The sequence below is a fragment of the Thamnophis sirtalis genome, unplaced genomic scaffold, assembly GCF_051295495.1.
Source record: "Thamnophis sirtalis isolate CommonGarterSnake01/CBP01778 unplaced genomic scaffold, rThaSir2_p1.2 scaffold_8, whole genome shotgun sequence".
Classification (NCBI taxonomy): Eukaryota; Metazoa; Chordata; class Lepidosauria; order Squamata; family Natricidae; genus Thamnophis; species Thamnophis sirtalis.
Window position 1 is genome coordinate 20,851,624 of NW_028261388.1, and position 27,656 is coordinate 20,879,279.

Here is a 27,656-nt window from a genome sequence, read left to right on the forward strand (position 1 = left end):
CTGTCTGAAATTTCTTCTTGGTACTTAAAATTCTCCTTGGAATTTTCAGCCATTTTTTCAAGAGTGCAGTGAAATAGTTTTACATGCTAAGAAACATGCATGTGAAATTTAGCCCATTTCTGAGACTAATACTTTTGGCCTTGAATTCTGTTTTACTTTGTCTTGAGGGTTTTTTTTCTTTTTGAATAAGTCATGCTTAGTTTAATACTACTAAGTTGAACAATAGCCCTATAATTTCTACCTTGTCTCCATTTTCTTTAACCTAAATCTTAAACTGTGATTAATTATAATTATGGGTAGGGAAGATAGGTTCCACATTCAGTATGAAATCGACTTGTTTGAAATTAATCATAGTTGGTTAACTGTAGTGTGCCATGATCCATTGAAAACTCTTAATCTAAAACAAATTTTTAAAAATCTTTTGCCATAAATGTTGCTGATCCCATTGCTAATCCTTATTCTCTCAATAAAGATGCTCAAGGAATGGTAGTTTGTTTTCAATGTGGAAAAAGTAAGAAAAGCAAATGATAAATCCCCTGGCATGTTTTTCAACCCATCAAACATCACTTACTGGTTCACTGGCAAAACCGTGACAGACAAATGCGCGCCGACAAAACCGCTAATTGATTTTTGACAAAAGCGTGCTGACAAATGCGCGCTGACAAAATTTCGTCATCAACAAACTACATAGTGGGACGCGTATACATACATTATAACCCTAACCCTAATCCTAAATTTTTTTAGATTTTATTGTGCTTGTCATCGCGCTTTTGTCATCGCGCTTTTGTTGTCGCAAATTTGTTGCGATTTTGACATCGCGTTTTAATCGGCACTATTTTGTCAGCGCGCATATGTCTATCGCGCAATTGTCGGGTCACGCACTTACCTACTAGTAGGAAAACCAACCACTAATTAACTTCATTAATGTCTCTTGTGGGAATGGGTGAGTATTAAATTATTTGAACCAGCTGGATTAACTCAAATTGCTCATTTAATATGTCATAGGTATAGAGGTGCCTCTCATCTGTTATCTCTTAGGCATGCTAATTCTGAATGTGGGTCTAAGCATCTTCTGGAAAAATGTTAAACCCATTTCTCAAAACAGCTCAACTGACAAGATTGCAGTCATGGAGGAGAGCAACAGGGTGAAGTAGGAAAGGAGTTTTCCTGAAGGTTCTGCTCAGTTATAGACTAGGGGTGTCAGACCCGTGTCATGGTGGCATCATATGACATATCGGGACTTAAGCTAAACTGGGCAGGGGCTAGACATGATGCATCCAGCCTGCAGGCCGTGATACCCCTGGTATAGATTTTCCTCTTTGCTAGTGTCCTGGAAGTAAAACTTTTTCTGAAGATGCTCTAGCACTCTTTCAAAAGAATGCTATGGACCCATGTTAGAAGAACTTTGCTCACATGCTAATGTGATACTTTGGCTCATTGTGAAACAGGAGGGAGCAGCCAGCAGTATAAGAGTTTCATCCTTAGCTAGTTCTAATGTGGAATAACCGAAATGTCACAAAGTGTAGCTGCTTCTCATCCACCCTCTCAAAACCACAGATGATATGGCCATTGTCAGCAGAAACATCAGAAAACCTATAATATCTCTCTTGAGGATAGAACCAGAACTTTATAGATAGCAATAACACTTAGACTTATATACCACTTTACAGTGATTTACAGCCCTCTCTAAGCGGCTTACAGAGTCAGCATATTGCCCCCAACAATCTGAGTCCTCATTTTATCCACCTCGGAAGGATGGAAGTGAGTCAACTTTGAATAGCAGAGCTCATTTATTTCCTGTTTGAATTAACTTGTGCAGCATTGAACTCACATGTTCTCCAAAACACCCCCCCCCAAAAAAAACCCGTTAAACCCATGTAATAAGGAAACTTATTACATTATGATTTGGCAAATACTTTGGTAGGTGCTGGTTAAGCATTAGGTGGCAGATGTCTTCTGAAAACAACTGTGCTATGCAGCCAAAAACAAAATGGCCTTGGAAGCCAGTGTCCAGTGATTGGAGAGAAGAGTCATACCCAAAACAGCCTAAAGCAACCAGTGAGACTGGGAAATCCCAACCTCTTCACCATATAGGTTGATTTAAGAGTTCTAGATTGTATTCATTGTGCAGTAAGAACACAGAAAACACAATTTCAGACCTGGGATAGGTAAAGATGGTTTTAAGTAGCTTCAGTTATGAGCTGGGATGAGATGATGGTCTGGGATGGCTGAAGATGACCTTAAGGTATAGGTAGACACATATAAGGAGAGGCATTCTTTCAGATTCTTTGACATCAAGCTGTGAAGTCATCACTTCTATTGATAGGTACTACCTTGCCAACAGATGGTAAAGATCATAGGTATTTAATATAAACAAAGCAGTACTTTTATGGATGCAATTGTAATTTTAAAACTATAGTGGTTTAGTGAATTGCATATAAATAGTAGTTATAGGTTTATTATTCTGTTAATAACATGTTAATTCCATCAGTGCTAGAGGGAATTCTGAGATACCTAGGATTGTGTGCTGGTATCAGGATATCAAAGTATTTACTGCATTACTTAGTAATGGAAAAGTTCCAGTTCCAATTGAGGTCATAAATCAAGTACTACCTATAAGGCGGCACAGCAGGATTTGAGGGAGATTTAAATACTAAGGGTGATGTCATCTTTAATCCAGTATTAGAAGAACTGCTTGGAGGAGCATCCTTCTATGGGGCTTAACAATAAAGTAAGTTACAGTGGGATAGATTGCATTGCAAAGTGTTTAGTTCTGCTGTTGTGGAGAGTAGAACAGATACACAACAGTTTTATTTCAAGGAAGCCTTAATTCAGACCTCAGTTGCAGATTTTGGATTGAAGAAAAGCTTGGATTAAATTTTGCTTCCAATTCTGGGTAGAGCTACGTAGACTTCGTGATTTTAAAGATCTACCAGTTATGCTTATAAATGGCCCAGCATATCATATGAACCCAGCTATTCTGGTCATAATAAATGATGATTAAACAGATCACAGTTTAGCATGTTTTGTAAATACTTTTTGCTGATGAAAAATAGGTTTGGTTACCTTTTAAAAGTCTCAAGGAGAATTGCAGTAAGCTGCATACATTCAACAGCAGAATGAAAACAGTTGAATGCAGCTTTGAAAGAACGTTGCATTATATCCAACAGGAAGTGGCCATTTGCAGCTGGCATGATGATTCATAAATAAGTATCTTTACATTCTGATACACAGACTGTATGTATTACAGATCAGTAATTCAGGGCTATTCTTCATAGCCAAATTAAAATGCTATCTAGCACTTTAGTGCTATACTCATGCCAACAGAAACTTATACAGTATAACATTCGCTATCCCATTGGTGGTCCCTAGCCAGGGTGGATAAAAACCAATGACTTTAAAAAAACAGTTTTTTAAAAAATTTAAATCGGATTTTTTTTATTTTTATCAAATTTATTTTAATAAAATGCTTTGGGAATAAAAATTTATCTAAAGATAGTTTCCTTTTAAAGATACATTAATAATTTAGTTTATTCAGCATGAAATGGACCTTAGTTATGTAGCATGAGGCTGTATATTCTGCAATATTGCAATAGTTGGTGACTCAACAGCGCGTCAGAGGAGGAGTTGCTGCAGGATGGTTGCTCTTTAAAAATTATGATTTAAATTGAGTTCATTTAAATGAAGCTTTTTTACTAGTGATTTAAATCAACTTGATTTAAATCAAATCCACCCTGTCTCTAGCTTAGCAAACAATGCTATCTATATACCATAATTCTCTATAAAGAGCCGCAGTGGTGCAGTGGTTAGAGTGCAATCGTTCTGACATCTGGCTGCCTGCAATTTAGCAGATTGAATCTCACCAGGCTCAAGGTTGATTAAACCTTCCATCCTTCTGAGGTGGGTAAAACGAGGACCCAGATCGTTGTGGGCAATAGGCTGACTCTGTAAACTGCTTAGAGAGGCCGGTAAAAGCACTGTGAAGCGGTATATAAGGCTAAGTGCTTTTGCTATACAAGACATGGTGTGGTTGAGGACGAGAATTCTCTTGGTTTCATTTTCCTTCTATTCCACCCAATATCACCAATTGGTGATATTCTGTAATTCTATTAGGATAGGTTGGGCAAGAGGTAAATTTTGACAGACGGCTAAACTAGCAAGCTTAATCATTGTTCAAACTCATTCTGTAAATTGTTTTAATGAGTATATTCAAAGGGAATAGTGTTTTCCTGGAATAGTTCAAAAATAGCCCAATCAACAACCTGAGTTCTATTTTGAAGCATCAGAAAGAGAGCTGGGGTTCTCTGTCCTGATTCCCTTCTTAGCTCTCCCTGCCATCTTTGATGGTCGGCTGCTGTTCAGAACAATCCATGCAAAATTATGCAAAAAGCACAATTGGTCTCATAGATTTTGTCATTAAAGTCAAGACCTAGCATTAGAACTTCACTTGGACATTCAGAACAAGCTTACTGCATTTTTATCTGGCCAATTTCCCTATCCTTGCTTTTTTTCATATTTTTTTTCATAATTTTGCATGGATTGTTCTATTGATTATTTTAGTTTGTTTATTATTTGATAAAACTGTTATTCTAGTAATTTTTAATGCCTGGATTCCAGTAGGCTACTATTATCCTAGTTGTAAATTGGATGCCTTTGTAGTAATGAATAATATATATAGCAAAGCTCAATAATAGTTCCATAGAACTTTATATGACAAGTTACAGAACTTTTACCTGCCAATTTTTTCCCTTGTTGCTGGATTGATGATGCTGAGATAGGTTATTGAATCCCGCAATAACTTTTTATGAAAGATGTGCAGGTATTATTATTTTACAAAATTTAATGTGTGCTTTTCTAATAGTCATGTTTTCCTTATACATTAGTAGAGATTATGACTTTATTCCCATCCATTAAAATTCTCTCTCCTTTCTCTTTCCACTCAACCCTTGCCTATTCTCATGTACATTTTAAGACTGTACCTTTGCTTTAACCATTTTTTTGAAGTTTTCAACATTTCAGTCATATTAAAAATTGATGCTCAGGAAATGTTTTGCTTAGACATTTTGGGTTAAATTCTGCAATGTGTTTAGCCGGATTCTGAATAATCTTTCATAGCTGTCACATAAATATTGTCGTGCTTTTGCTCTTTAAAGTAGCCCTCAAGTGTTCTTTCCAACCAATCTGTAGGTTCTGGCATGGGAACAGTCAGCTGAGTCATTGCATCTGCTGAGGCACTTCATTAGAAGGACTTATAAAAATATCTTTGAACAAGTTACTTTTTTTGAAGGCCTCATCTTTTGGTTTGACGTTCATTTGAAGCCTGAGTTGCATAATAAGGACAAGTCAGGTAGCCTCCTTTCTGACTAACGGATTTTATTAACGGACCTAAGCTCACTTTCATCAGATGGATAGGGTGGCTAGATTGAAGAAGAATTTAAATTGGGATAAAGTGGGGGAGGGGAGGGGAAGATGGGTTGGCTATACAGATGCGGGTAACATATCAGATTACAAATACCTGATCAATTAACAGTTGTAGGTGTTAAAACCCCTTGTCTTTATTCTTGTATACTGATTTGTTCTTCTTCCGCAATAATTTGAGGAAAAGCTCAACACTGTGTGGTTTAGGTTTATTGGATTTATATGCCGCCCTTCTCCCAAGGACTCAGGGTGGCGTACAACATAAAATAAAACTCATATTACAAAAATTAAAAGGGACATTAAATAAAGTATCCAAAAAAAACCCAGTTGATATTTACAATGAACCGTTAAAAATTAAATTAAAATTAACAACCAAATTAATCCTATATTTTATTCTATTCAGGCCAGGCCGGCTTGCTGGAAAAGCCAACTTTTTAGGGTGCGTCGGAAGGACCGGAGGTCGGGGATTATGCGAAGCTCTGAGGGCAGCTCATTCCAGAGGGAAGGCGCTCCCACAGAGAAGGGTCTCCCCTTGGGGGTCACTAGCCGAGACTGTCTGGCCGACGGCACCCTGAGGAGGCTAACTCTGTGGGATCGCGCTGGACGGTGGGATGCTACTGTTGGCAATAGGTGGTCTCGCAGGTATCCTGGGCGCAGGTATCCTGTTTGCCTTATGCTTTAGAACAGGGGTGTCAAACTCACATTGTCATGGCAGCGTCACATGACGTATCAGGACTTTCCCCCCCTTCACTCAACTGGACATGGGCATGGCCAGCGCGTGAAGCATCCAACCTGTAGCCCAGGAGTTTGACAGCCCTGCATTAGAACTACCTGAAGCTCTAATAACTGCTAAACTCTAATAAATGTGTTGACATTATTCTTTTTGGCAGAAAAACAGCTACAATTTTAACAATACGTCTGAGTCAATTAAAAGTCAAGACAAGTCTATTAAAACAGGAGAATGAAAGCTATGTTAATACGCTTGCTTTATATATTTTGCAGGTATCCTGGAATTTATCAGTATAGCAGTCGGCTTGGTCAGCATTCGAGGTGTAGACAGTGGACTTTATTTGGGAATGAATGAAAAAGGAGAATTATATGGCTCGGTAAGTATTTTACAGTTTAAAATATGTCTTTATCTAGTAAATTTTGATTATTTTTGTGTCTAATGGGATTCTTTTAAAATATATTACTCAACCATATCATCAGCAATTATTTAACATCATTAAGAAGATACCCAAATCTATCAATGCTTATTTTTCCAATTTTATTTAAATTAATTTTGGTGAATCTTTGATTTCATTTAAAGAAAGGTGCACATTTTTGTATGTATTTCTTCTGTGCTTAGAATTTAATTTTTGAGCACTATTAACCTGCTTTATGTGTAGGTAATCTACAGTTAAGTGCACAATCTAAGACTGGAAATTTAACAATTCAGGTACTACCTAAGATGATGGTGATGATGATGTAAAACTAGGCATTGGGGTGGGAGAACTGAATTATATAACTGCACCTTTAAAGGAATAATTGAATTTTGGTTTAAATCTTTGTTGAGGCATAAAATGTATTAGTTAACTTTGGTTCTTTCTATTACTAAATATTTCTGTTGTGATAATTCTGTATGGATAAAATTTAGGCTGCTTTGAACTCTGGAGGAAATGGGGTATATAAATGTAATAGATACATTAATAAATAAGATCTTACTAGTAACTATTGCTATTAGTAAATGAAAAATAAGATGATCAGATTGTATTTGCACTTTCAAGAGCTGCTGTTTGTGTTATTTCATCTACAGTGGTATTGGTATATCACTTGGATAGCATCACAGAGCAGCTATCTTTCTTAGATGTAGATAAAATAAATCAAAATTAATTCCTGGTGATTATCTGAAAACATTCCTGTAATTTTCAAAAATAAGGCTATGTATTCCATTTTCTTCTGAGCTGTTTTTCCAATTTCCCAACATTGTCTATAATCCTGAGATTTGCTAATGATTGATACATCAGGAAAACCTGACCTTGCTTGCTTTTCCAAGAACAGCCAAGGAATACAATAGATGTATAATTCTTGTGCTGTTGGCAAGGTTTTCATATGGCATATAAATAAACAGTGGTAGGATTTGATATAGCAGAATATTTAGAAATTCTAAGTCATTCCAGTCCATATGGAACCATTATAGGTTGAATGGCATCTGACAGCTATACTGGAGCATGTTGCATTTGGTGGACACAGTAGATCAGGGGTGTCAAACTTGATTTCATTGAGGGCGACATCAGGGTTGTGTTTGACCTCGGGGGAGGGGGGGAACGTGGCCAGGGTGAGCGTGACCAGCTTGACATCACTTGTATCAGAGTTGCCTGTGGTGGCCCAAGTGCTCTGCCAGCAGAAATGGGCTCCTGACCTACGTTTTTGGCGGCAACGGCCTCCTGCAATGCTCTGCTAGCGAAAACGGAGCTTGGGAGGGCCACCTGCAGTCGTCCTGAGTGCTGCTTTCGCTCACAGAGGCACCATAGGCTGGTCCCTCAATGTTTCCAGGTCTAGATCTATGCACCCCATGGGCAGGGGTTTGACACCCTTGCAGTAGATGGAAACTCCATCTCCAGAATCCCCTTAGGAGCATAACCTTAACTTCAAAAGCCTTACATAAGCAGTTGCTTAATAATTTTGTTATCTGCCCTCCTTTCAAGTTTCCTAACCAGGGAAAGCAAGTGATGTCGCTGGCATACAGCCATAATAAATGATCCTTGGGGGAATGCTCTTTTATTCAGAAAAACGGGTCCCAGTATCTTGTATCTTTTTCTTCCTCAGCTTTAGAAAGTTAGTAAATATTTATAGTTGAAGATGAACTGTCAGTGCATATTACATATCAGAAAGGCACAACGGGAAGGGGGGGAAAAGCAGAATGCTGAAGCAAATTACTTACTACTGGTGTGGGTACCCCCTTCTCCTCCCCTCTCTCACTCACATAAACATGACGAGTGCAAGCTATTAGCCCCAGAATGTAGCTATGTGCCATGATATTTCTTAAGATCTATGGGCTTGTAAAAGAACTTTTTCCCCATCCTACCAAAGCAATTAAGCAGTTAGAGAGTTATGAAATGTATGCAGCAGACCGTGTAAAAAGAGCAGGACATAAAGTGCAATTTCCCACAATGGGCAAAATCATAAATTGATCATGCTCTTAGAACAATGCTTCTCAAATAGGGAAACACAATTATAGAACACTAGTATAGGTGGCAGGGAACCAAATGTAAGTTGGGAGAAATTGATGCGGCATGGAAGGGACATTGGAAAAGTAGCTGGCTGAATTGTAAGTCTTCCATAGACAAACTGTGTAATAGCATAGATTGTGTTCCAGTTACGCAAGGAGACCAGTATGAAAGATATATTGTTTCAGCTCCACATTTGTGTTCTCATGTCTAGTTGAAACCAAAAATTGGGCTAAAAGACTTGAGGTCTGATTCAGGTTTTTTCCCCCCATGATAACTGAAACCCATATCGGAGGAAATCTGAGGTCTAGTCCCCTTACCATTTTAAATGATTATGGCAACAGGCATATGACACTTTCTTTTCTACTAGTAAAAATAAAACTGTTAGCAATCTTATGGACTAGTGAAAGTACTTATTTGTTTTCGTCCAAATAGAAGGAGATTTTAAAAATGGTCCCCGGTACTTAAGGGCCTTGATTTGTTCTATGTAGATCTCATTTTCAAATACCGTATTTTTCAGAGTATAAGACACACCTTTTCCCTCAAAAAAGAGGGTGAAAATCTGGGTGCATCTTATAGACTGAATACAGCATTTTTGGCCTCCCAAAACCCCACCCCCTTCACAAAAATGGAAGTGCAGAGGGTTTGGGAGGCCTGCAAAGTGCTCCTGAGGGTTGGGGAGGGCAAAAAATGGGCCGTTTGTGCTCGTCTCCCCCCCAGTCCTCTGGCGCACTCTATAAGCCTCCTAAAGGCTATGCGTGCTCTTTTTTTGGCAAAAAACGGACCCACAAAAAATGAGGCGTGCAGAGGGTTTGGTAGATCTGCAGAGTGCAAAAACTTTAGAAAAAAATTACCTCTTCAAAATCTTGGTGCGTCTTATACTCCGGTAAATCTTATACTCCAAAAAATATGGTAGTAATTGTGCCTATCCTACTTTTGAATAATGATCACTGATTTTTGTCTTGGAATGCTGATTATTAAGTTGTAATGTCTACATTATGGGTCCCAGGGCATAGATTCTCTGCCTTAATCTGACTTGTGTTGTGGATAAGATGTTGTGTCATTAGTATAAAGAAGGACTGCCAGTTTAGTGTGATGTAGTTCATTGTTAAAGTTTGGCTCGTGGAGTTAAAATGGAAAATGTGGGACTAGAATGCACGTTTGCCTCATTCCTTTTTGAATAGGAATTAGTACAAGTGGGCAGTCAGAGGAAAAACTGCTTTGTGCTGGTATGAAGTTATGTAATTGTGTTATCAAAAGTAGTACTGTAGTATTCAGTCAATTGAGGAGAACTAAATCAATTGAAGACCACTCTCAGTCTCTCTACAGGTAGTCTGCGACTTACAACAGTTCATTTAGTGACCGTTCAAAGTTACAATGGCACTGGAAAAAGTGACTTATGACAGTTTTTCAGAATTACGCCCTGTACAGCATCCCCATGATCATGTGATCAAAATTCGGATACTTGGCAACTGGTTCATATTTATGATGGTTGCAGTGTCATATGATTCCCTTCTGTGACATTGTGACAAGCAACGTCAATGGGGAAGCCAGATTCACTTAACAACTAAGTTGACATATCAACTGCAGTGACTCACTTAACAACCATGGCAAGAAAGGTTGTGAAATGGAGCTAAACTGACTTAACAAATGTCTCTTTTAACCACAGATATTTTGGGCCCAATTGTGGTCCTAAGTGGAGGATTAGCTGTATCTCTCCCTCAGTTTAATTTGGCCTTTCCTAACCTAGACTCATTCAAATGAGTAGAATTCAATTCTCAAAACATTTACAGGTATAAATAAAAGGCAATAAATTTGTAAGAGCCAAGTTCTACATTTCTTCATATAATGGTATACCCCCATTAAGTTCTGTATTTGCAAATTTTATCAATACATCTGAATTTCTGGAACCTTTCAGAATGTGAAACAATCAAAAGAGAACTCTGCAGTTGTTCTGGCTTTTAAATAATGGTGTAATTTGAATGAGGGGAATAAAATGTAAGTAAATGGAAGAATTAATTTATTTATTTTATAAATAAAATGTAAGTAAATAGGACGTGGTGGCTCAGAGGCTAAGATGCTGAGCTTGTTGATCAGAACGGTTGGCAGTTCGGCAGTTCGAATCCCTAGCGCTGCTCCCATTATTTGTCCAAGCTTCTGCCAATCTAGCAGTTTGAAAGCACATAAAAATGCAAGTAGAAAAATAGGGACATCCTTGGTGGGAAGATAACAGCATTCCATGTACCTTTGGCATTTAATCATGCCCGCCACATGACCACGGAGACATCTTCGGACAGCGCTGGCTCTTCAGCTTTGAAACGGAGATGAGTACCACCCCCTAGAGTCGGGAACGACTAGCATATATATATAGGGGAACCTTTACTTCACCTTAAATAGAAGAAATGTTAAATAGGGCCAGATCTCCATTCCTCTTTTTGTAGAACCATATATCCCTTCCAAATATTTGATGATTTAAGGGAGAATTTTAAGAATTTGCAGGGGGAAAAAAAGCTTACACTTAAAGATAGATATATTTAGCTTTCTTTTTAAAAAGGAAAAAAAAGATCTATGGAAAAATTACCAAACTGAGGTTCTATTACAGCATTATTTATTTATTAAATTTATTTGCCGCCCATCTCCTTTTGAAACAACTGTGGGTGACTTGCAGCCGAGTTCCAAGAGTCCTTCTAAGACAAAACAACGACACTGAGAAATGCAACTGTACTTTATGTTATATATTCATGGTTTCATATTAGAAATTGGCTTACAATATAACCTATAAAAATGTGTAAATTAGCCATATCATTTGCTAATTGTGTAACAAGATTGAAAACAACTATTGGGTGTCTGAAGTATTTTAGTTCTGAAATCAAGTTTGCGTAGAAACAAGCTAGTACTCAAATTAAAAAAGAGAATGTTACTTATTAGCTACTGCAGTGTAAAACAAATCTTTGAATGTATCAAAACCAAGTGCTTGAAACTGGTTTATTTTACTAATGAAATTGGTTTGGTAAGTAACCGGTTTTGAATCTGAGTGGGTATCTTTCCTTCCTCGGTTAATTTTGCAATAGGTACCTATGGACATTTTAATGCCATGTTGAAATAGATAAACTTTTTGTTGTTGTTGAATCTGAAATGTACACAAAGCTTAATGAAATACTTGGCAATGGTATGTTTGGGCCATATGCTGTGGAAATTCCCATTTCCACTGTGGGGCTTGCATAGGAAAAATGCTTGGGGCATTGTCCCCCAAGAATTGACTTGAAATGCTGTCAACAGAAGATGGACTTTATTGCTAAACTGCAATGTGATGAAAAGTGGCTGTAGTGTAATTCCATTAGTTTCAATGAAATGTATCATCTAATATTCATGATCCTTTAGGGTCTTGTTGACACTGGCATAATTAATACCTACATTTTAACAGCTGCCTATAGTGGCACAGATAGTCTATTTATGGTCTGGAGTCGCTGTATATTTTCCTATACTCCTGGGTTCTTGAAGCATATGCCAACAAATAGTGCTCAAGATAATTGCTTATTTCAAGTACCATACTGGTACAGGGTTAAAAAGCTGGGGGCTGTATATACCAAAGCTGTAGAAGTGTGGCTGGATGCTGACACTGCAGTACTGACACTTGCCAAATGACACATGTATCCATTAGCAAATACAGCCTGTGCTGAAATAGTTTAATTGTTATAAATTCCCTCTTCCAGGGTGACAGCCATGCTAGACGTTTAAAGACCTACAGACACTCAGAGAATGTGGTTACTAAAGTCATGTAAAATGTAGGGAGCCATGGAGATGACCTTGGGGAAAAAGATTCAGAAACCACTGCAAAAAGAAAATGTGCAGAAGCTTGCCCTGAGCTTTGAGAAAAGAGAAAGTATTAGGAAAAGACTGGCTGCTCCCTGATTCCGAGGGGTATAAGAGGGAGCGATGGAACAATATAATCAGTCTTGTAAGAGTCTGTTGCTATAGCCCTTTTCAGTAAAGTAGAATTTTATGATTCATGATTCAGATTTATGAATTACAGGTTTTTGATATTTTGGGCAAATATGTTGGATGACATAGTGATTTTTTTTTGGGGGGGGGGAAGACCCTTCCTGACACACAACCCATGCTAGAAGGATTTTTAAAAGACTCCACAAAAACAAGCTTTTTGCTACATTGGAGAAATGTGTGTTTGATCTACAACGTATGGATGGTTTCAGTTACAGGATTTCTGCTGAATACATACAAATGGGTCCTTTAGAACCCCTCCTTTGTACATACTTTCACAGCAATTGCACCTCAATTGCCATACTTTCACAGCAATTGCACCTCAAAATGTGAAGGATCCATACCTTTTATGGTTTTTCTAAAAGTTCATAAATTTGCAGACTGCATCTACTAAAGACAGGACATACATCCATATGGTCTACTCAGAAGCAAACAGCATTTCAGAAATAGAAAGATCTTTTCTCATTACAGCTCCTACTCAGATGTCCAAACATCACTTTCCAATTCATGATGTGAGCTAATGCTTTAGAAATGGTGGCTGAAGTAGTTCTTCAGGCACAGAATGAGGGCAGGATGGATCTCTTGTCATATGCATTTTATTTTAAATTGCTTCTATTAGCTGAATACAATAATATGAAGGCAGTATTCCAGTGGTGGATTAAGACTCACTGGTGCCCTAAGCACTAACAAATCTTGATGCCCCTCCTTTGTACATAACTGTACAAAATCTTCATTGGGTTTTTTTCCTTTCTCAATTTTGTGGTGCCCGCTTTGGGCCAGGTTCCTTAACCATGTGCTTAAGTCTGCTTAATGGCTAATACAGCATTGCAGCATTCCAGCAATGGAGACACTTCCTAGAAGGGCAAATCACCTAATACAAGTATGCACAGACCATGTGAATTTGGGAGTTCTGCAAAAAGTAGAACTTAGCCACTGAGTGGTTGCTCAGTGGCTAAGACGCTGAGCTTGTGGATCAGAAAGGTCGGCAGTTTGTTAGTTTGAATCCCTAACACCGTGTAATGGAGTGAGCTCTGGTTACTTGTCCCAGCTTCTGCCAACCTAGCAGTTCGAAAGCATGAAAAATGTAAGTAGAAAAATAGGAACCACCTTTGGTGGGAAGGTAACAGCATTCCGTGCTCCTTCAGCGTTTAATCATGCTGGCCACATGACCACGGAGACATCTTTGGACAACGCTGGCTCTTCGGCTTTGAAACCAAGATGAGCACTGCCCCATAGAGTTGGGAATGACTACCACATATGTGTGAGGGGAACCTTTACCATTTACCTATAGAACTTGGAAGATCAGGTGGGCACAGTTTTTCTCCCAGTTCAATTCCTGTATCTTATTTTCCCTGACTCACAGAACAGGCTATTAAATGCCTTTTCACATAAACCAGGATATGATAATCTCCCTCTGCTGTAGCTTTGCCATTGCCCAGCAGTTAGACCTTCCTGAAAGATTGGGGCAGAGAGGCAGAATGTTGATCTCCCAGATCAAATGAAAGTGCAGCAACAACAGGATGCTTACTCCAAGTGGATGGATAATATCCAGGGACCCTGCAAGATGGTTTTTCACCTTACATATCTGAAAGGGTGGTATTTCACAATAACCATTTATATATTCCACCTTTTTTAAGGAGAGAAAGATTTGTAACACAATCATGGTAGTAGAACTGCTGGACATTGGGATGTGTTTAAAACTGCATTGAGTGCTCAGATAGTTCTCATGGTCAAGTGTGAGAGTGATGACAGATATTACATTTCATCTTGTCATGTTTGATGCTGAGCAAAGTCTATTCATGGAAAACCCATTGACTTGCTTCTCGCTCTGGGTTCCTGTTTATGACCTGAGATTACACTTAGTGGGTTTTACTGCCTGCCCCGCTCCACACTTCTTGCAAAATTATACTGGCATTCTTGGGGTTGTAGATTTGTTTACAAAAATGGCTCATTTCATTTCTTGCAAGGTGTCCCATCAGCTTAGAAAAAAGCCCAATTTTGGGGGAACATGTACAGAAACCAGTCAATCGTGATCTCAAATTGTGGATCTCAATTTACCTCAAACATTTAAAAGGCCCTCTTCCAGTTATTAGACATTAAATCCATTTGTCATAATCTTTTTGACATTAAACCTTTAATGGTCAAACCGAACATTAGAAGCAGATTGAGGAACAATATGGTGCTAAGTCTCTTGTTTAATAGACAATTGGACCACACTGCGGAATTTGTTTATAACAACTTAATACCTTATTGTTTGCACTTCTGTATTTTAGTACCATATAGTTTACACATGCAACTTATAGATTGTACTTCTATATTTTATTGTCCAGAACCCCAACATCTGCATTTCTTCACATTTCATGCATTCTGCATCAGAGCTTTTTTTAAAGTAAAGGCTGGTTTTGGCAAAGATTTTACCCAACCAAACTACAGACATGCACAGGCAAGAAGGTACCAAAAATGTAGAGGGGATTTGACCTGGCTTTCAACTAAGTTTTTGTCTTAAGTATGACCCTCAAAAATTGTATTGGTCCTTTCCTAATAGTTCATAGTTTATCTGCAGTTGCCTGAATCGATGAAAGTTCAGCCCATATTCCATTGTACACAGCTTAATCTGTAAGAAAACTTTCCCATTTTGATGGGTACAAAAGAGGTATATGAAGTGGAAACTATTCTGTGTTCCAGTTGCAAGGTAAATAATTGGAATATCTGTTTCACTGGAGAGCCATCCAGAATTGGAGAGATCATAGAAGAACATGACAGATATTCATGCCTATGCTTATAGACCAATTTCATCTACAATTCCCAGGAAACCTTCATCCCTATGAAGACAAAAGACGTACAAAGAAAAGGGGGTCAAACTATTTTCCAAAACACCAAAAAGCAAGATAAGAAACAATGGTTGGTAACTAACTAAGGAGAGAAGCAACCTAGAACTAAAGAGAAATTTCCTAATGACGAGAACAATTAACCAAGAAGTTAGGCTCTTCTTCAGTGAGTCTTTCCTTCTCATTAGTGGCCAAAGAACTAGAGTTTCATCATCAGAACCTGGCCTTCTAAAGAGCAGTCAGGGTTGATCTCTTTTAGGACTGATCGGTTTGATTGCCTTGCAGTCCAAGAAGTTGTGGGTGATCCATCACTGAAGGCTTTCAAAAACAAATTGGACAACCATTTTTCTGAAATGATATAGGGTCTCCTGCTTGAGCAGGGGGTTAGACTAGAAGATCTCTGAGGTCCCTTCCAACTAAATCCCCATGATTTGCCAATGCTACAAAATGACTGTGAGTCTCAGGATGAAGCAGGCTCTTGTTTGTCAGCAAGATATACTCCCTAAAGCAGATGGGTATGTAGCTGAGGGGAGGAAATGTTTTCTAACAGAGGGAGGTGCCCAGTTCTTCCACTTCTGCATTGCAGAACTATTCTAGTAATCTTGGGGAGCTGCTGAGTGAGGAGTGTGTGTGTATATGTGTGTGTGTGTGTATATGTGTGTGTGCATTTGTTCTGGAGTTTTTAGAAAAAATACTAGGAAGAGACTTGGACTACCTCCTCTTTGACTCATTGGTTATAAAAGGGAAGGAAGGAAAAACTGGGACTTGCAAGAACTTCATATTTTGTAGTATTGAAGTCTCTTTCAAGACACCGTATCTTGATATTCTTGACACTTTTATCACAAATATCTCAGAAACCACCAACACCAACTGCAACCACATAGAATCAGCCTACCACACAAGCCAACTAAAGCCTTTCGAAACATCCTAAAGGAACCAAAAGACACAGCCAGCCCTAGAAATAGGAGTAATCCACAACATAAAATGTAATGTCTTCAACAATCACTCTGTAGGACAAACAGGCAGAAGACTAGCAGAACTCATCCACGAATACCAACTATTTAATTTCACAACATATAGACAGACTTAATCATAGTTTCAATTGGGAAATTGTGACCATCCTAGACCAAGCCAAGTCCAAAAAAGCCAGGGAATTTCTAGAAGCCTGGTACTCTTGACAAATTAGCCACCAATAAACACCTAGTCATTAGCGACATTTATAGACTATGCAAAAGAGACAACCAAGCAGCCAAAATGGGAACAAAAAGACCCAAGGACCTCTTCACCAACAATCAGCAACTAGATCAGCATAGATTAACTCCAAAATTAGCATCAGACCAACTTTATTATTCAGTGTTCTGTTATTAGGGAAAACAATACCCCAATCAAGAAATTACCAAAGAATCTAACAGTAAACAGCTCAACCAAAGAATCTCTTAAGAACCCCCACCAACACTGAAAGGACAAGCCATTAGAATACCTTATATAAACTGACAGCAATCCACATTCCTTATTAGCACTTATGATGTTACCTAGTTTGGGTAATTAAATGTCTGCAAGAAAACAAACAAGCTCAGATAGCACTAAGGACCCCTGGAGTCTTTTATGCCCCAAAGGCCAGATATAAAAAGATATCTAAGCATCTCAATTTTGCCCTTGTTGATATTGACAATATTAAAGTCAAAAACACCCTGGACTTTTTTTAAAGCCCATCATGCACTGAGTCTGTATTCTTGTGAATGAGCAGGCAGGAATGCTCCGATCATTCCATGTAAAGGATTATCCAACCTTTGCTTGAAAGCCTCCACGAAAGGAGCATCTATTACCCCAGGAGGCAGGCTTTTCTTCCACTGCTTAACATGTAGAACACTGGAGAAGAAATTCAATTATTTATAAGTAAGAATAATTTCGCCATCCACTGTTCTCCATTTTAATATAACATTCTTTTTGAATCCTCTTTTGCTACGTAGAGTAATATTGTATGTGATAATATGCAGTGTATATATGAACTACACAAAATGCAGGTGACTGCTGAATCCTGACCTTGAATTGCATGAAAACTAATATCTAGTATTCATAAAACTTATGAGAGGAATATTTTATTTCAAAATCTCCAGCCAGTATAGCCAGGTATAGAGTTAAAAATGAAAAATAAATGATCTTGAAAATACCTCTTGCCTAACTTCTTATATTTTCAAGCAAGAATACTATATTCCTATATTTTAGTTGTACTATAATGCTCAGACAGATTTAAAAGTGATGTACCATTCAAAGCAATTAAGGCCAAGGCTGGTGGACACACAATACAGCTGAGCTGCATTTTGTGTATCTTCAGCAGTGTTGTATTTTTAATAGGCAAGACATACAACAGGACCTCAGATGACTGCAGATTATTGGCACGTTTATAAAAGAGGAAAAATACTGGCCTCAAACCAGAATATTATGCAGGATGACAATGTTCAGTGGTATAAAGCTGGCTAAACCTCAACCTCTGAAATTATAGCTAAGGGCGGTTTTGATGCAACAAATAATTGCAATTCAAAAATAGAAATGAAAATATATGACCTGTTATATTAGAGAAGGAGAGTGGACTCCTACATGGGTTCCTATAATAAAACATTTTAGCTTAATTTGGCATACATTAATGGTATAAATTCTATCATGGGTGTCTAATAAGATATTTGCAACATTTTTATTGTGCTGTAATACAGTTGCAAATCTAGTTACAGCAAATCTAGACAGCATTCTGAAAAAGCAGAGACATCACCCTGCCAACAAAAGTATGTATAGTCAAGGCTATGGTTTTCCCAGTTGCAATGTATGGCTGTGAAAGTTGGACCATAAGAAAGGTTGAGCGCCTTAGAATTGAGGGCTTTCAATTATGGTGCTGGGGAAGACTCCTGCGAGTCCCTTGGACTGCAAGGCAATCAAACTGATCAGTCCTAAAAGAGATCAACCCTGACTGCTCTTTAGAAGGCCAGAGCCTGATGATGAAACTCTAATTCTTTGGCCACTAATGAGAAGGACTCACTGGAGAAGAGCCTAACGCTGGGAAAGACTGAAGGCAAAAGAAGAAGGGGACGACAGAATGAGGTGGCTGGATGGAGTCACCAAAGCAGTAGACGTGAGCTTAAATGGACTCCAGAGGATGGTAGAGGACAGGAACATTGTCCATTGGGTCACGATGGGTTGGACATGACTTCGCAACTAACAACAATAACAACAATACAGTTGCTGAGAAACTGATCTGTGCAAAGGCCATCTCCTGTTCAGATCACTCTTTTGCCACTAACTTAAGGATTCCTTAGATGAATTGCCCTTCACATATCCACCAAGCATGGTAGGGATTGGAATAACACGTGCTATCCACATCATTGGTAACTCCACTCATATATAATTTATGGGACAAAGACTCTAAAAATAAATCTGCTTGACTTAGTTTTGTTTACAAGTTACAAACCTGACCATTCTCAAATACCAACATTATGACAGTCAGAGAGAACCTTGATGGTGGAGGGTATAAACAGAACCAGAACTTAACTTTCTCAACAAGGATTTGACAGAAATTAGAATAGCATTAGATTTATTTTTATTGGATTGACTTTCCCCAACTTTCTCATATTTTTCTTGCATTTCATATGATTATTAAATAAGATTTTCTATTTGATTCAGTAAATAATGGATGAAGTGCTTGCTTTGGACTTTGAGAAAATCCTGAAGGCTGTTTAATGAGGAATTACAGGGTGGGATCAGGTGTGTGTGTGTGTGTGTGTGTGTGGCCACTGATCTCAACAAAAAAATGACACTTTCTCCTATCTGCCATTTTAGCTTTGAGAAATAGTGCAGTAATTGCAATATATGTTGCCATTCAAATTTTTGCTAAAAATTTCTGGGCTCAGGAAAGTGTAATGTAATTTCTAGCAAGATGGCCTATTCTCTGATATCTTCACTCACCAGTTCAGTTGAAAATTGAATGCATACAAATTATTAAATAATTGACATAAAATGCATCCAAGTTGAAATTAACTGCAAAGCATTGGTGAAATTAACAGCAAAGCATTGGTGTCTTTAAATTTAGTTATTCCTGAACTGAGAAATAAAGCAGCTAATTGTTCCCAGCCTGGTTTTTAATTCTATGGATATTGGCTTTTTCATGTTGTTGCATGAATAGAGATGATTGTTAAACTAAAACTCGCAGAAAGCAACTCCAGCTCATTATAATTATGGGTTAAAAATAGCATTTTCCTCCCTGGTGTTAGAAATGCTGGGAATTCTGTATCAGTCATAGCCATTGTAGTCCCTGCATACCTGAAGATTGGATGATGAGGGGATTTTGCTTTAAAATTATTTTACAAGGTAAATAAGGCAGAAAAGTATGATGAGCCATGCTCATCAGTTGGTGGCTACTTTTCCTGCCTATCGCTAATGGATGATGCATTAAACATAGTAAGCAACTTACCAGTCACTGCCCTAAAACCACCCTGACTTAAATTGTGTGTCAGTATCAACATTAAATGGCCTGATTATTGATAATGTAGGCTAGGGGTCCTCAAACGTTTTAAACAGGGGGCCAATTCATGGTCCCTTAGACTCTTGGTGGACCGGACAAGCTGGGTGGGTGTTGCTAAGTGGTCATGTGAATGGGTGGTTGTGGCCTATTTAGCAGTCCAAACAATACACACAAATTAAACTTTAATTTGTTATGCTCCTGGGGGTGGAAAGCAAGCTAGTGAAGCAGGGTGGCTGCTTTGGGGTATGTATGAGGGACTTCTGTTTGTGTTTATGTGTGTTTCTCTCTCTCTCTCTCTCTCTCTCTCCCCTCTCTCTGGAGGCTGGGGAGGCAAAAATGTGCTTTTGGCTCCCAGAGGCCTCCATGTTTCGGCCTCCAGAAGGCGGGTTGGTGGCGGCGGATAGCGGGCGTGATGTTGGCGGGGTAGCCTTGTGGTCCCGTCCTGGCCGGATTAATGACTTTGGTGGGCCATACCTGGCCCATGGGTCGTAGTTTGGGGACTCCTGATGTAGGCTGCGAGGCAATCCCTTTTCTTATACAGATGTACTTTCCTGCTGAATCAAGGATGGGAGGAAAACAAATGAACAAGACTATAAGGATATGTTCTCTATGAACTCCAGACTCAAAAATGTAGAGATATGATGATGTCTAAACCATTTTAATATAAGAATAAAGCTGCAAATAATGAAGACAATTCAGATCAATCTTGGGTGAGTTTTAAACTGACTTGACAGGAAGTGGAAAACTGAAAGCCTGGGGGGTCTGCAAGAGTTCTTGGTATATTGTCTGTTTAAATATGGGAGATGCATGGAAGAAAAACTAGAACTTTACACATGGATCTTTTACTTGCTTTTTCTTTGCACCAAGGTCTTAAAAGTCTTTAAGAGAATCTGTACCCCAGAAGGAGGTGCTATGGGTCAAAACCAACGCAGCATCATTAGATAGTAAAGAGTACCTTATTTGAAGAAGTAGCTATTTTAAATATAGCTGTGGGAAATCTCAACTGTAAAAACAGTTCGAATATCTTTCCCAGAATCTTATTTTTGCTTCCAGGCAATGCATCAACAGTCATTCTTAAATTGGAGATGACTTTCTGTTTGATGATATCTAAAATTAGGTTTACAGTCTTGATTTACTGGCCAAGATTAAAATTGGTAGAGGATATGAAGCTACCAACGTTGCTAGCCTGTGTTATCTATCTGCATTTCTGCTTAGCTCCTGTGCATAAATTACTAAATAGTTATGGATTTTTTCTTGGGGTAAGTCGATTCTGAAAATTAATTGTTGACAGTTACTAGATTAACCAGCATTAAATTTCAAGAAGCCTTAAACAAGTCACAAATCTTAAAAGACTTTTCCGTACTGCCATGCATTTGAAGAAAGAAACGTTTTGTCTCAGGCCAACGATTGTAATGCTCTCTGCACGAAACTGATTTGAAAAGATAATTTGTAATGAGATGCAGATGAAAAGATAGCATCACATGTAATTTTAAGGACTATATTATCTCTTCCTGTGATGATATTCTTCAAGCTACGATGGTCTGTCTAATGATGGTTTGGAATTATGTTGGCTTCCAGCCAACTCAGACCAAGAAGGAGCTGAAATAAGATAGAGGTTGAAGAGGTGGTAAGACAGTAATGTAAGGTGTGTGAAGTGCCTCAGGCAAGTAGGCCTGGTGCTGTATCCATATGAGTTTTCTTCACTCGGCTGAAAATCCTGCTTGGATTTCAGCATGGAGGTTTTCAGCTCCTGAATGTAGCCTCCTAAATTCTTCCCCAGCCCCTATGAGGATCCCACTTTCCTTACCTAGGACTCTGCTTAGATCACTTTAATGATCACCACCAGGAGTACTGAGAAGAGACGTCACGTGGCCACCTCACTTAACGATTGCTTCAATCAGCAGCTGAGATCCAGTCCCAATTGTGAGCTACCTGTATTGGCTTCACTGCCTGCCTTATTAAGCCTTACCAGATAGACCAGACAGAGAATATGTCTGGAGGCTAAAACATATGAAGAACGTTTGCAGGAACTGGGCATGTCTAGTTTAATGAAAAGAAGGACTAGGAGTGACATGATAGCAGTGTTCCAATATCTCAGGGGCTGCCACAAAGAAGAGGGAGCCAAGCTATTCTCTAAAGCACCTGAAGGCAGGAGAAGAAGCAATGGGTGGAAACTAATCAAGGAGAGAAGCACTTAGAGCTAAGGAGAAATTTCCTGAAATTTCCTTAGGGCTATTGCAGGGCCTCATGGTCATGTGATTAGAGTTCGTGACTTTTTTGCTGACTTCCCACAAGCAAAGTTAGTGAAGAAGCTGGCAGAAAGGTGGATGTTGCAAGTTCTTGCTTAAACAACATAGAGTCCTTGCTTAATGATTACTGGAACTGTGGATCCTAAAAAGCATGATCATACAGGTTTTTTTTTTACTAATAATCATATTGTTTAAGATTGGAGCTTTCGATCCCAATTAATATTGTTATTACATATATGCATATTTTTATGAGCATTTTCTCACTACATGAAGCTTTTCATTTGAAAATTGCAGTAACATTTTGGAGAATTGTAAACATCTAATTGTTATTCAATTCCTATAATGGTTGAAAATTTAAATAGTTTAAAAACTTTAAAGTTTTATATAGTTTTATATAATTTTCTTGATAAGATTTCATAAGTAGTTTGTCACTATCTTCCTAAGGTTAAGAGAGAGTGCGTGGCTCAAAGTCACTCAACTGGCTTTGTGCCTAAGGTGGGCCTAGGAGTCACTCTCCCAATTTCTAGCCTGATGCCTTTAAGCACTATTTTCGAGTTATACTCTTATTAAAATGTAATGCAGCTTAATTTACCTTCCATATCTGTCTTAGTTATTTTTCACTTAAGAGTTAATTAAGCAAAAAACAATTCTTTTAAAATAAATTTATCTTAATAGATATTTAAGAACACAAGGAAAAGAAACAAAACAAAATAAAGAAATAGAAAAGAGATTTATAAGCAGGGACTTGTAGGAATAAATAAAAATGTTAATGTTAGATTAGCGCTACATATTTATAGTAAGGAAAAGGTTCCCCTCGCACATATGTGCTAGTCGTTCCCAATTCTAAGGGCGGCGCTCATCTCCGTTTCCAAGTCAAAGAGCCAGCGCTGTCCGAAGACGTCTCCGTGGTCATATGGCCAGCATGACTAAATGCCGAAGACACACAGAATGCTCTTACCTTCCCACCAAGGTGGTCCCTATTTTTCTACTTACATTTTTACATGCTTTTGAAATGCTAGTTTGGCAGAAGCTGGGACAAGTAACGGGAGCTCACTCCATTACGCAGAACTAAGGATTCGAACTGCTGAATTGCCAACCTTTCTGATCGACAAGCTCAGCGTCTTAGCCCCTGAGCCCCTGCATCTAGTATAGTACTGTATATACTCAAGTATAAGCCTAGTTTTTCAGCCCACTTTTTGAGCTGAAAAAAGCCACCTCGGCTTATACTCGAGTCAGTGAAAAATTTGCCCGAAATGGAGGAGAAAAAGGGGCGGGGCCATGCCGCTGGGTGACGCTCGTGAATGGCCCAGTGCCCCTGAGTTTCCCCTCCCTCTGTGTCAGTTTGCCGCGCAGCGTGCACCGCACCATCCCCCCTCCTCACGTTCTAATGTAATGCAGGGCTGTCTTACGATTCCCCTTCCTCCCCCTCCTGCCGCTCTGCAACGATGTCCCACCTCCTCCTTGTTATGGCAAGCAGCCACATAGCGATGTCCCACCTCCTCTGGTACAGTGATCCAATGATAGGAATCACTGTGCCGTGTGTCATAGGAGGCGGGACATCATCATCACAGCGGGACATCAGCATCATGAGGTGAGTGAAGTATTTCATTGAATACACCGGTATTGTGTGATAATAATTTGTTATGCAGAGCAAATTTTTACAATGGCTACTGTATATTTAATGGGCACAGGCAGGCTGTATATGTTATTCAATGGGCAATGGCATTATTGGTATCTATTTTTATTTTTGAAATTTATCGGTAGCTGCTGCATTTCCCACCCTAGGCTTATACTCGAGTCAATAACTTTTCCAGTTTTTTGTGGTAAAATTAGGTGCCTCGGCTTATATTCGGGTCGGCCTATACTCGAGTATATACGGTATCTTGTCAATTTAGAACAGGGGTAGTCAACCATTTTTTACCTACTGCCAACTTTTGTATCTCTGTTAGTAGTAAAATTTTCTAACTGCCCACCGGTTTCATATTAATGGTGATTTATGACATAGGGAAGGAACTTTACTTTATAAAATTTATAAAGCAGAGTTATAGCAAACCCCTACCGCCCACTATGAAAGCTGGAACGCCCAATAGTGGGACCAGGTTGACTACCACTGATTTAGAACTTCACACTATTAAAATTAAGTTAATATACAGTGATTAAAAATAATAGCATTTTAGTATGAATTATATAGCAACATGAGAAATTGCAAACATTTCTCTTCAATAGGAAATTCTATCCTTATTTAGTAAATCTAGCAATATAATGCTATACAAATCTTCTCTACATTGTATAGCTGGGTAGGTCTTATCCTTCTCAGTAGCTGAGACAGAGTTGATGGGAAGAAGATAAAATGCCTTCCCTGGTTAATACCAGAGTTAGAAGATAGCCCTCTCTTCTTTACTTACAATCTTTCATGGCCATGCTATATCTCAGAGAAGTTTAAGTCTCTGTATTATTCAAGTTTTACTGTGTTTTTGAAATTGTTCAACTTCAGTGTAACTTGGCCTTGACATGAATAGTCCAACAAGTGGGAAAGACTAGATAGATATATTACAAATAAATACATTGAAATATTAAAATAGTTGTTAGATTATGAAATTATTCTAAAGTTCTATAACTGCAACCTGTAAAATCTGCAGTTCTGTGGTGTCTATAGTAGCTAGTTTCTCTTTACACACCTTTTTCAAAAGATTTGCTGAATCATTCTGCGTGATTCAGTAAATATGTGACCTTAAAAGTAGGTTATTTTAATATTCTAGTGACTACACTTAGATATGACAGGACGCTGACAGAGTTATTTGCAGATGACACAGAGCTGGAAGAGAGAGTTAATACTTTTGAGGGGGGGGGAAATCTAAAGGCCTAGATAACCTTCATTCATCCACTGATATGAACAGGATGGAATTTAACAATAGAAATGTAAAGTTTTGCATCAGGCAGAAAAACGCAAGGGACACGTCTAAGATGGGGGAGATCTGCCTTGGTGATGCAGGTAGTCCTGACCTTACAGCCACAATTGGGGTCATAATTTCTGTCATAAGTCATTGTGGTGGTAAAGTGAGTCAAACCTGATTTTACAACAATTTTCATGGTGGTCATTAAGTGAATCACAAGCTTGTTAAGCAAATCCAGCTTCCCTAATGAATTTTTTTGTCAGGTTTTTTTTTTGGGGGGGGGAACTACTGGCAAATTATGGTCATATGACCTCTGACAGGTTGTAACCGTGAGCTGATTGCCAAGCATCTGAGTTGTGATCATGTGACTCCTGGCTTCATATCTGCTTCCACTAAGCATGTCTTCCTAATGGCATGATTCTTAATATGGAGTGAGGTGAGTTCACTTCTCTAATTAGTCATCAGACTTACCAGGGCTCTCTCTAAAGAAAAGAAAAGAGGAGAGAAATTGATCATAAGTGATCCATGTTCCTGATTCTTTCGTTTTGTTTCGTTTATTGGTTTTGTATGCCGCCCACTCCCGAAGGACTCTGGGCGGCTCACAATGAAACGGGGAAGGGGATAAATAAGACAATACAAGAAATATTAAAATACACAACAGTCGCAAATGAAACGGGGCTGGATACTTCAACAGCCCCCAGCCTGCCGGAACAGCCAGTACTTGGTAGCTTTACGGAAGGCTGGGAGGGTAGTAAGGGTCCGGATCTCCACAGGGAGCTCGTTCCAGAGGGCCAGAGCAGCAACAGAAAAGGCCCTCCCCCGGGGGGTCGCCAGCCAACATTGGCTGGCAGATGGAACCCGGAGAAGGCTGAGCCTGTGTGATTGAATCGGTCTTTGGGAGGTAATTGGCAGGAGGCAGTCTCTCAGGTACCCAGGTCCGAGGCCATGCAGGGCTTTATAAGTAATAACTAGCACTTTGAAGCGAGTCCGGAGAACAATGGGCAGCCAGTGCAGCTCGTGGAGGATAGGTGTAACGTGGGTGTACCTAGGTGCACCCACAATCGCTCGCGCGGCTGCATTCTGGACTAGCTGAAGTCTTCGAACACTTTTCAAGGGCAGCCCCATGCAGAATTGATATGTAGAATTGTAGCACTCTGATTGCAGAGTGCTACCAATAAATACCCAGGGAATCCAGCTTGTATCTACTGGCTGGCAGCAACTGAAGTAGCCAAGAAAAGGGCATGGAGAAGATTCACTAGAGCAGACTTTGGAATCAGACAATTGTGATTGGCCCACCTATAATAACAAAGAGTGCAAAATGGTTATGCCAGATTTCAGCAGGTGGAAGGGGATTTTTGAGGTTCCCACAAATGTGCTCTTACGGAGGAAGGGGAGGATATATAGGAGGATCAGAAAAGTCAAATTAGCATCCATAGCTGCACAGTTGAAGCCATCAATTCACCATTCCTGCAGATATCCCTTTGTTCAGATGCAAATGGACCTTGGCCTGGCTGGTTCCACCACAAAACCGCGGAGGACAAAATCGCGGTCGACGAAAGCGCGCATTTGACGTCATCACAGCGCGACGAAAATATCACGCTGTGATCGAAAAATGTAAAAATAAAGCGAAAACCTTACCCTAACCCCCCCAAACCTAACCCTAACCCTTAACCTAACCCTAAATCTAACCCTAAACCTAACAGTTAACGTAACGCTAAACCTAACGCTAACCCTTAACCTAATGCTAAACGTAACCCTAACGCTCTAAACCTAACCCTAACCCTTAACCTAACCCTAACCCTAACCCTAAACCTAACCCTTACCTTTATGTGAATCAGCTTGCTTTAATTTTATTTTTATTTCAATTTTTAATTTTTTTCGTCGCGCTGTGATGACGTCAAATGCGCGCTTTCGTTGATCGCGCTTTTGTGGACCGCGGTTTTGACGGGTCACGGGCCTGGCTTCTAGGACAGAAGTGTCAAACTCGATTTCATTGAGGGCCACATCGGGGTTGTGTTTGAGCTCGGGGGGGGGGGCAGGGGGAGCATGGCCGGGGTGGACGTGGCCAGCTCAACATCATTGTGCCCATTGAGAACTGCCAAAATGTTAAAAAGATGGAAAGCAAAACATGGAATTCAAAGCTATTTTTTTCTTAAGCTTTAATTTTGTAAACCATTATTATGGTTATGTTGTTAGTTGCGAAGTTGTGTCTGACCCATTGTGACCCCATGGACAACGTTCCTCCAGGCCTTCCTGTCCTCTACCATCTCTGGAGTTCATTTAAGCTCACACCAACTTCTTCAGTGAATCCATCCAGCCACTTCATTCTCTGTCATCCCCTTCTTCTTTTGCCCTCCATCTTTCTCAGCATTAGGCTCTTCTCCAGTGAATCCTTCCTTCTCATCAGGCGGCCAAAGTATTGGAGTTCATCTTCAAGATCTGGCCTTCTAAAGAGCAGTCAGGGTTGATCTCTTAAGTCTGATCGTTTTGGTCACTTTGCAGTCCAAGGGACTCGCAAGAGTCTTCTCCAGCACCATAGTTCAAAGCCC

The 27,656-nt window shown here is 39.2% G+C and overlaps 1 protein-coding gene across 1 annotated transcript in view; it reads left to right on the forward strand.

Moving 5' to 3' along the window:
• The window catches only part of FGF9 (fibroblast growth factor 9), a 49,237-nt gene that overhangs the window by 12,493 nt on the left and 9,088 nt on the right, over positions 1 to 27,656 (forward strand). Inside the window, exon 2 of the mRNA XM_014060535.2 lies at positions 6,421 to 6,524. Within this exon, the coding sequence (XP_013916010.1) occupies positions 6,421 to 6,524 (104 nt within the window). The remainder of the gene's footprint in view (positions 1 to 6,420; positions 6,525 to 27,656) is intronic.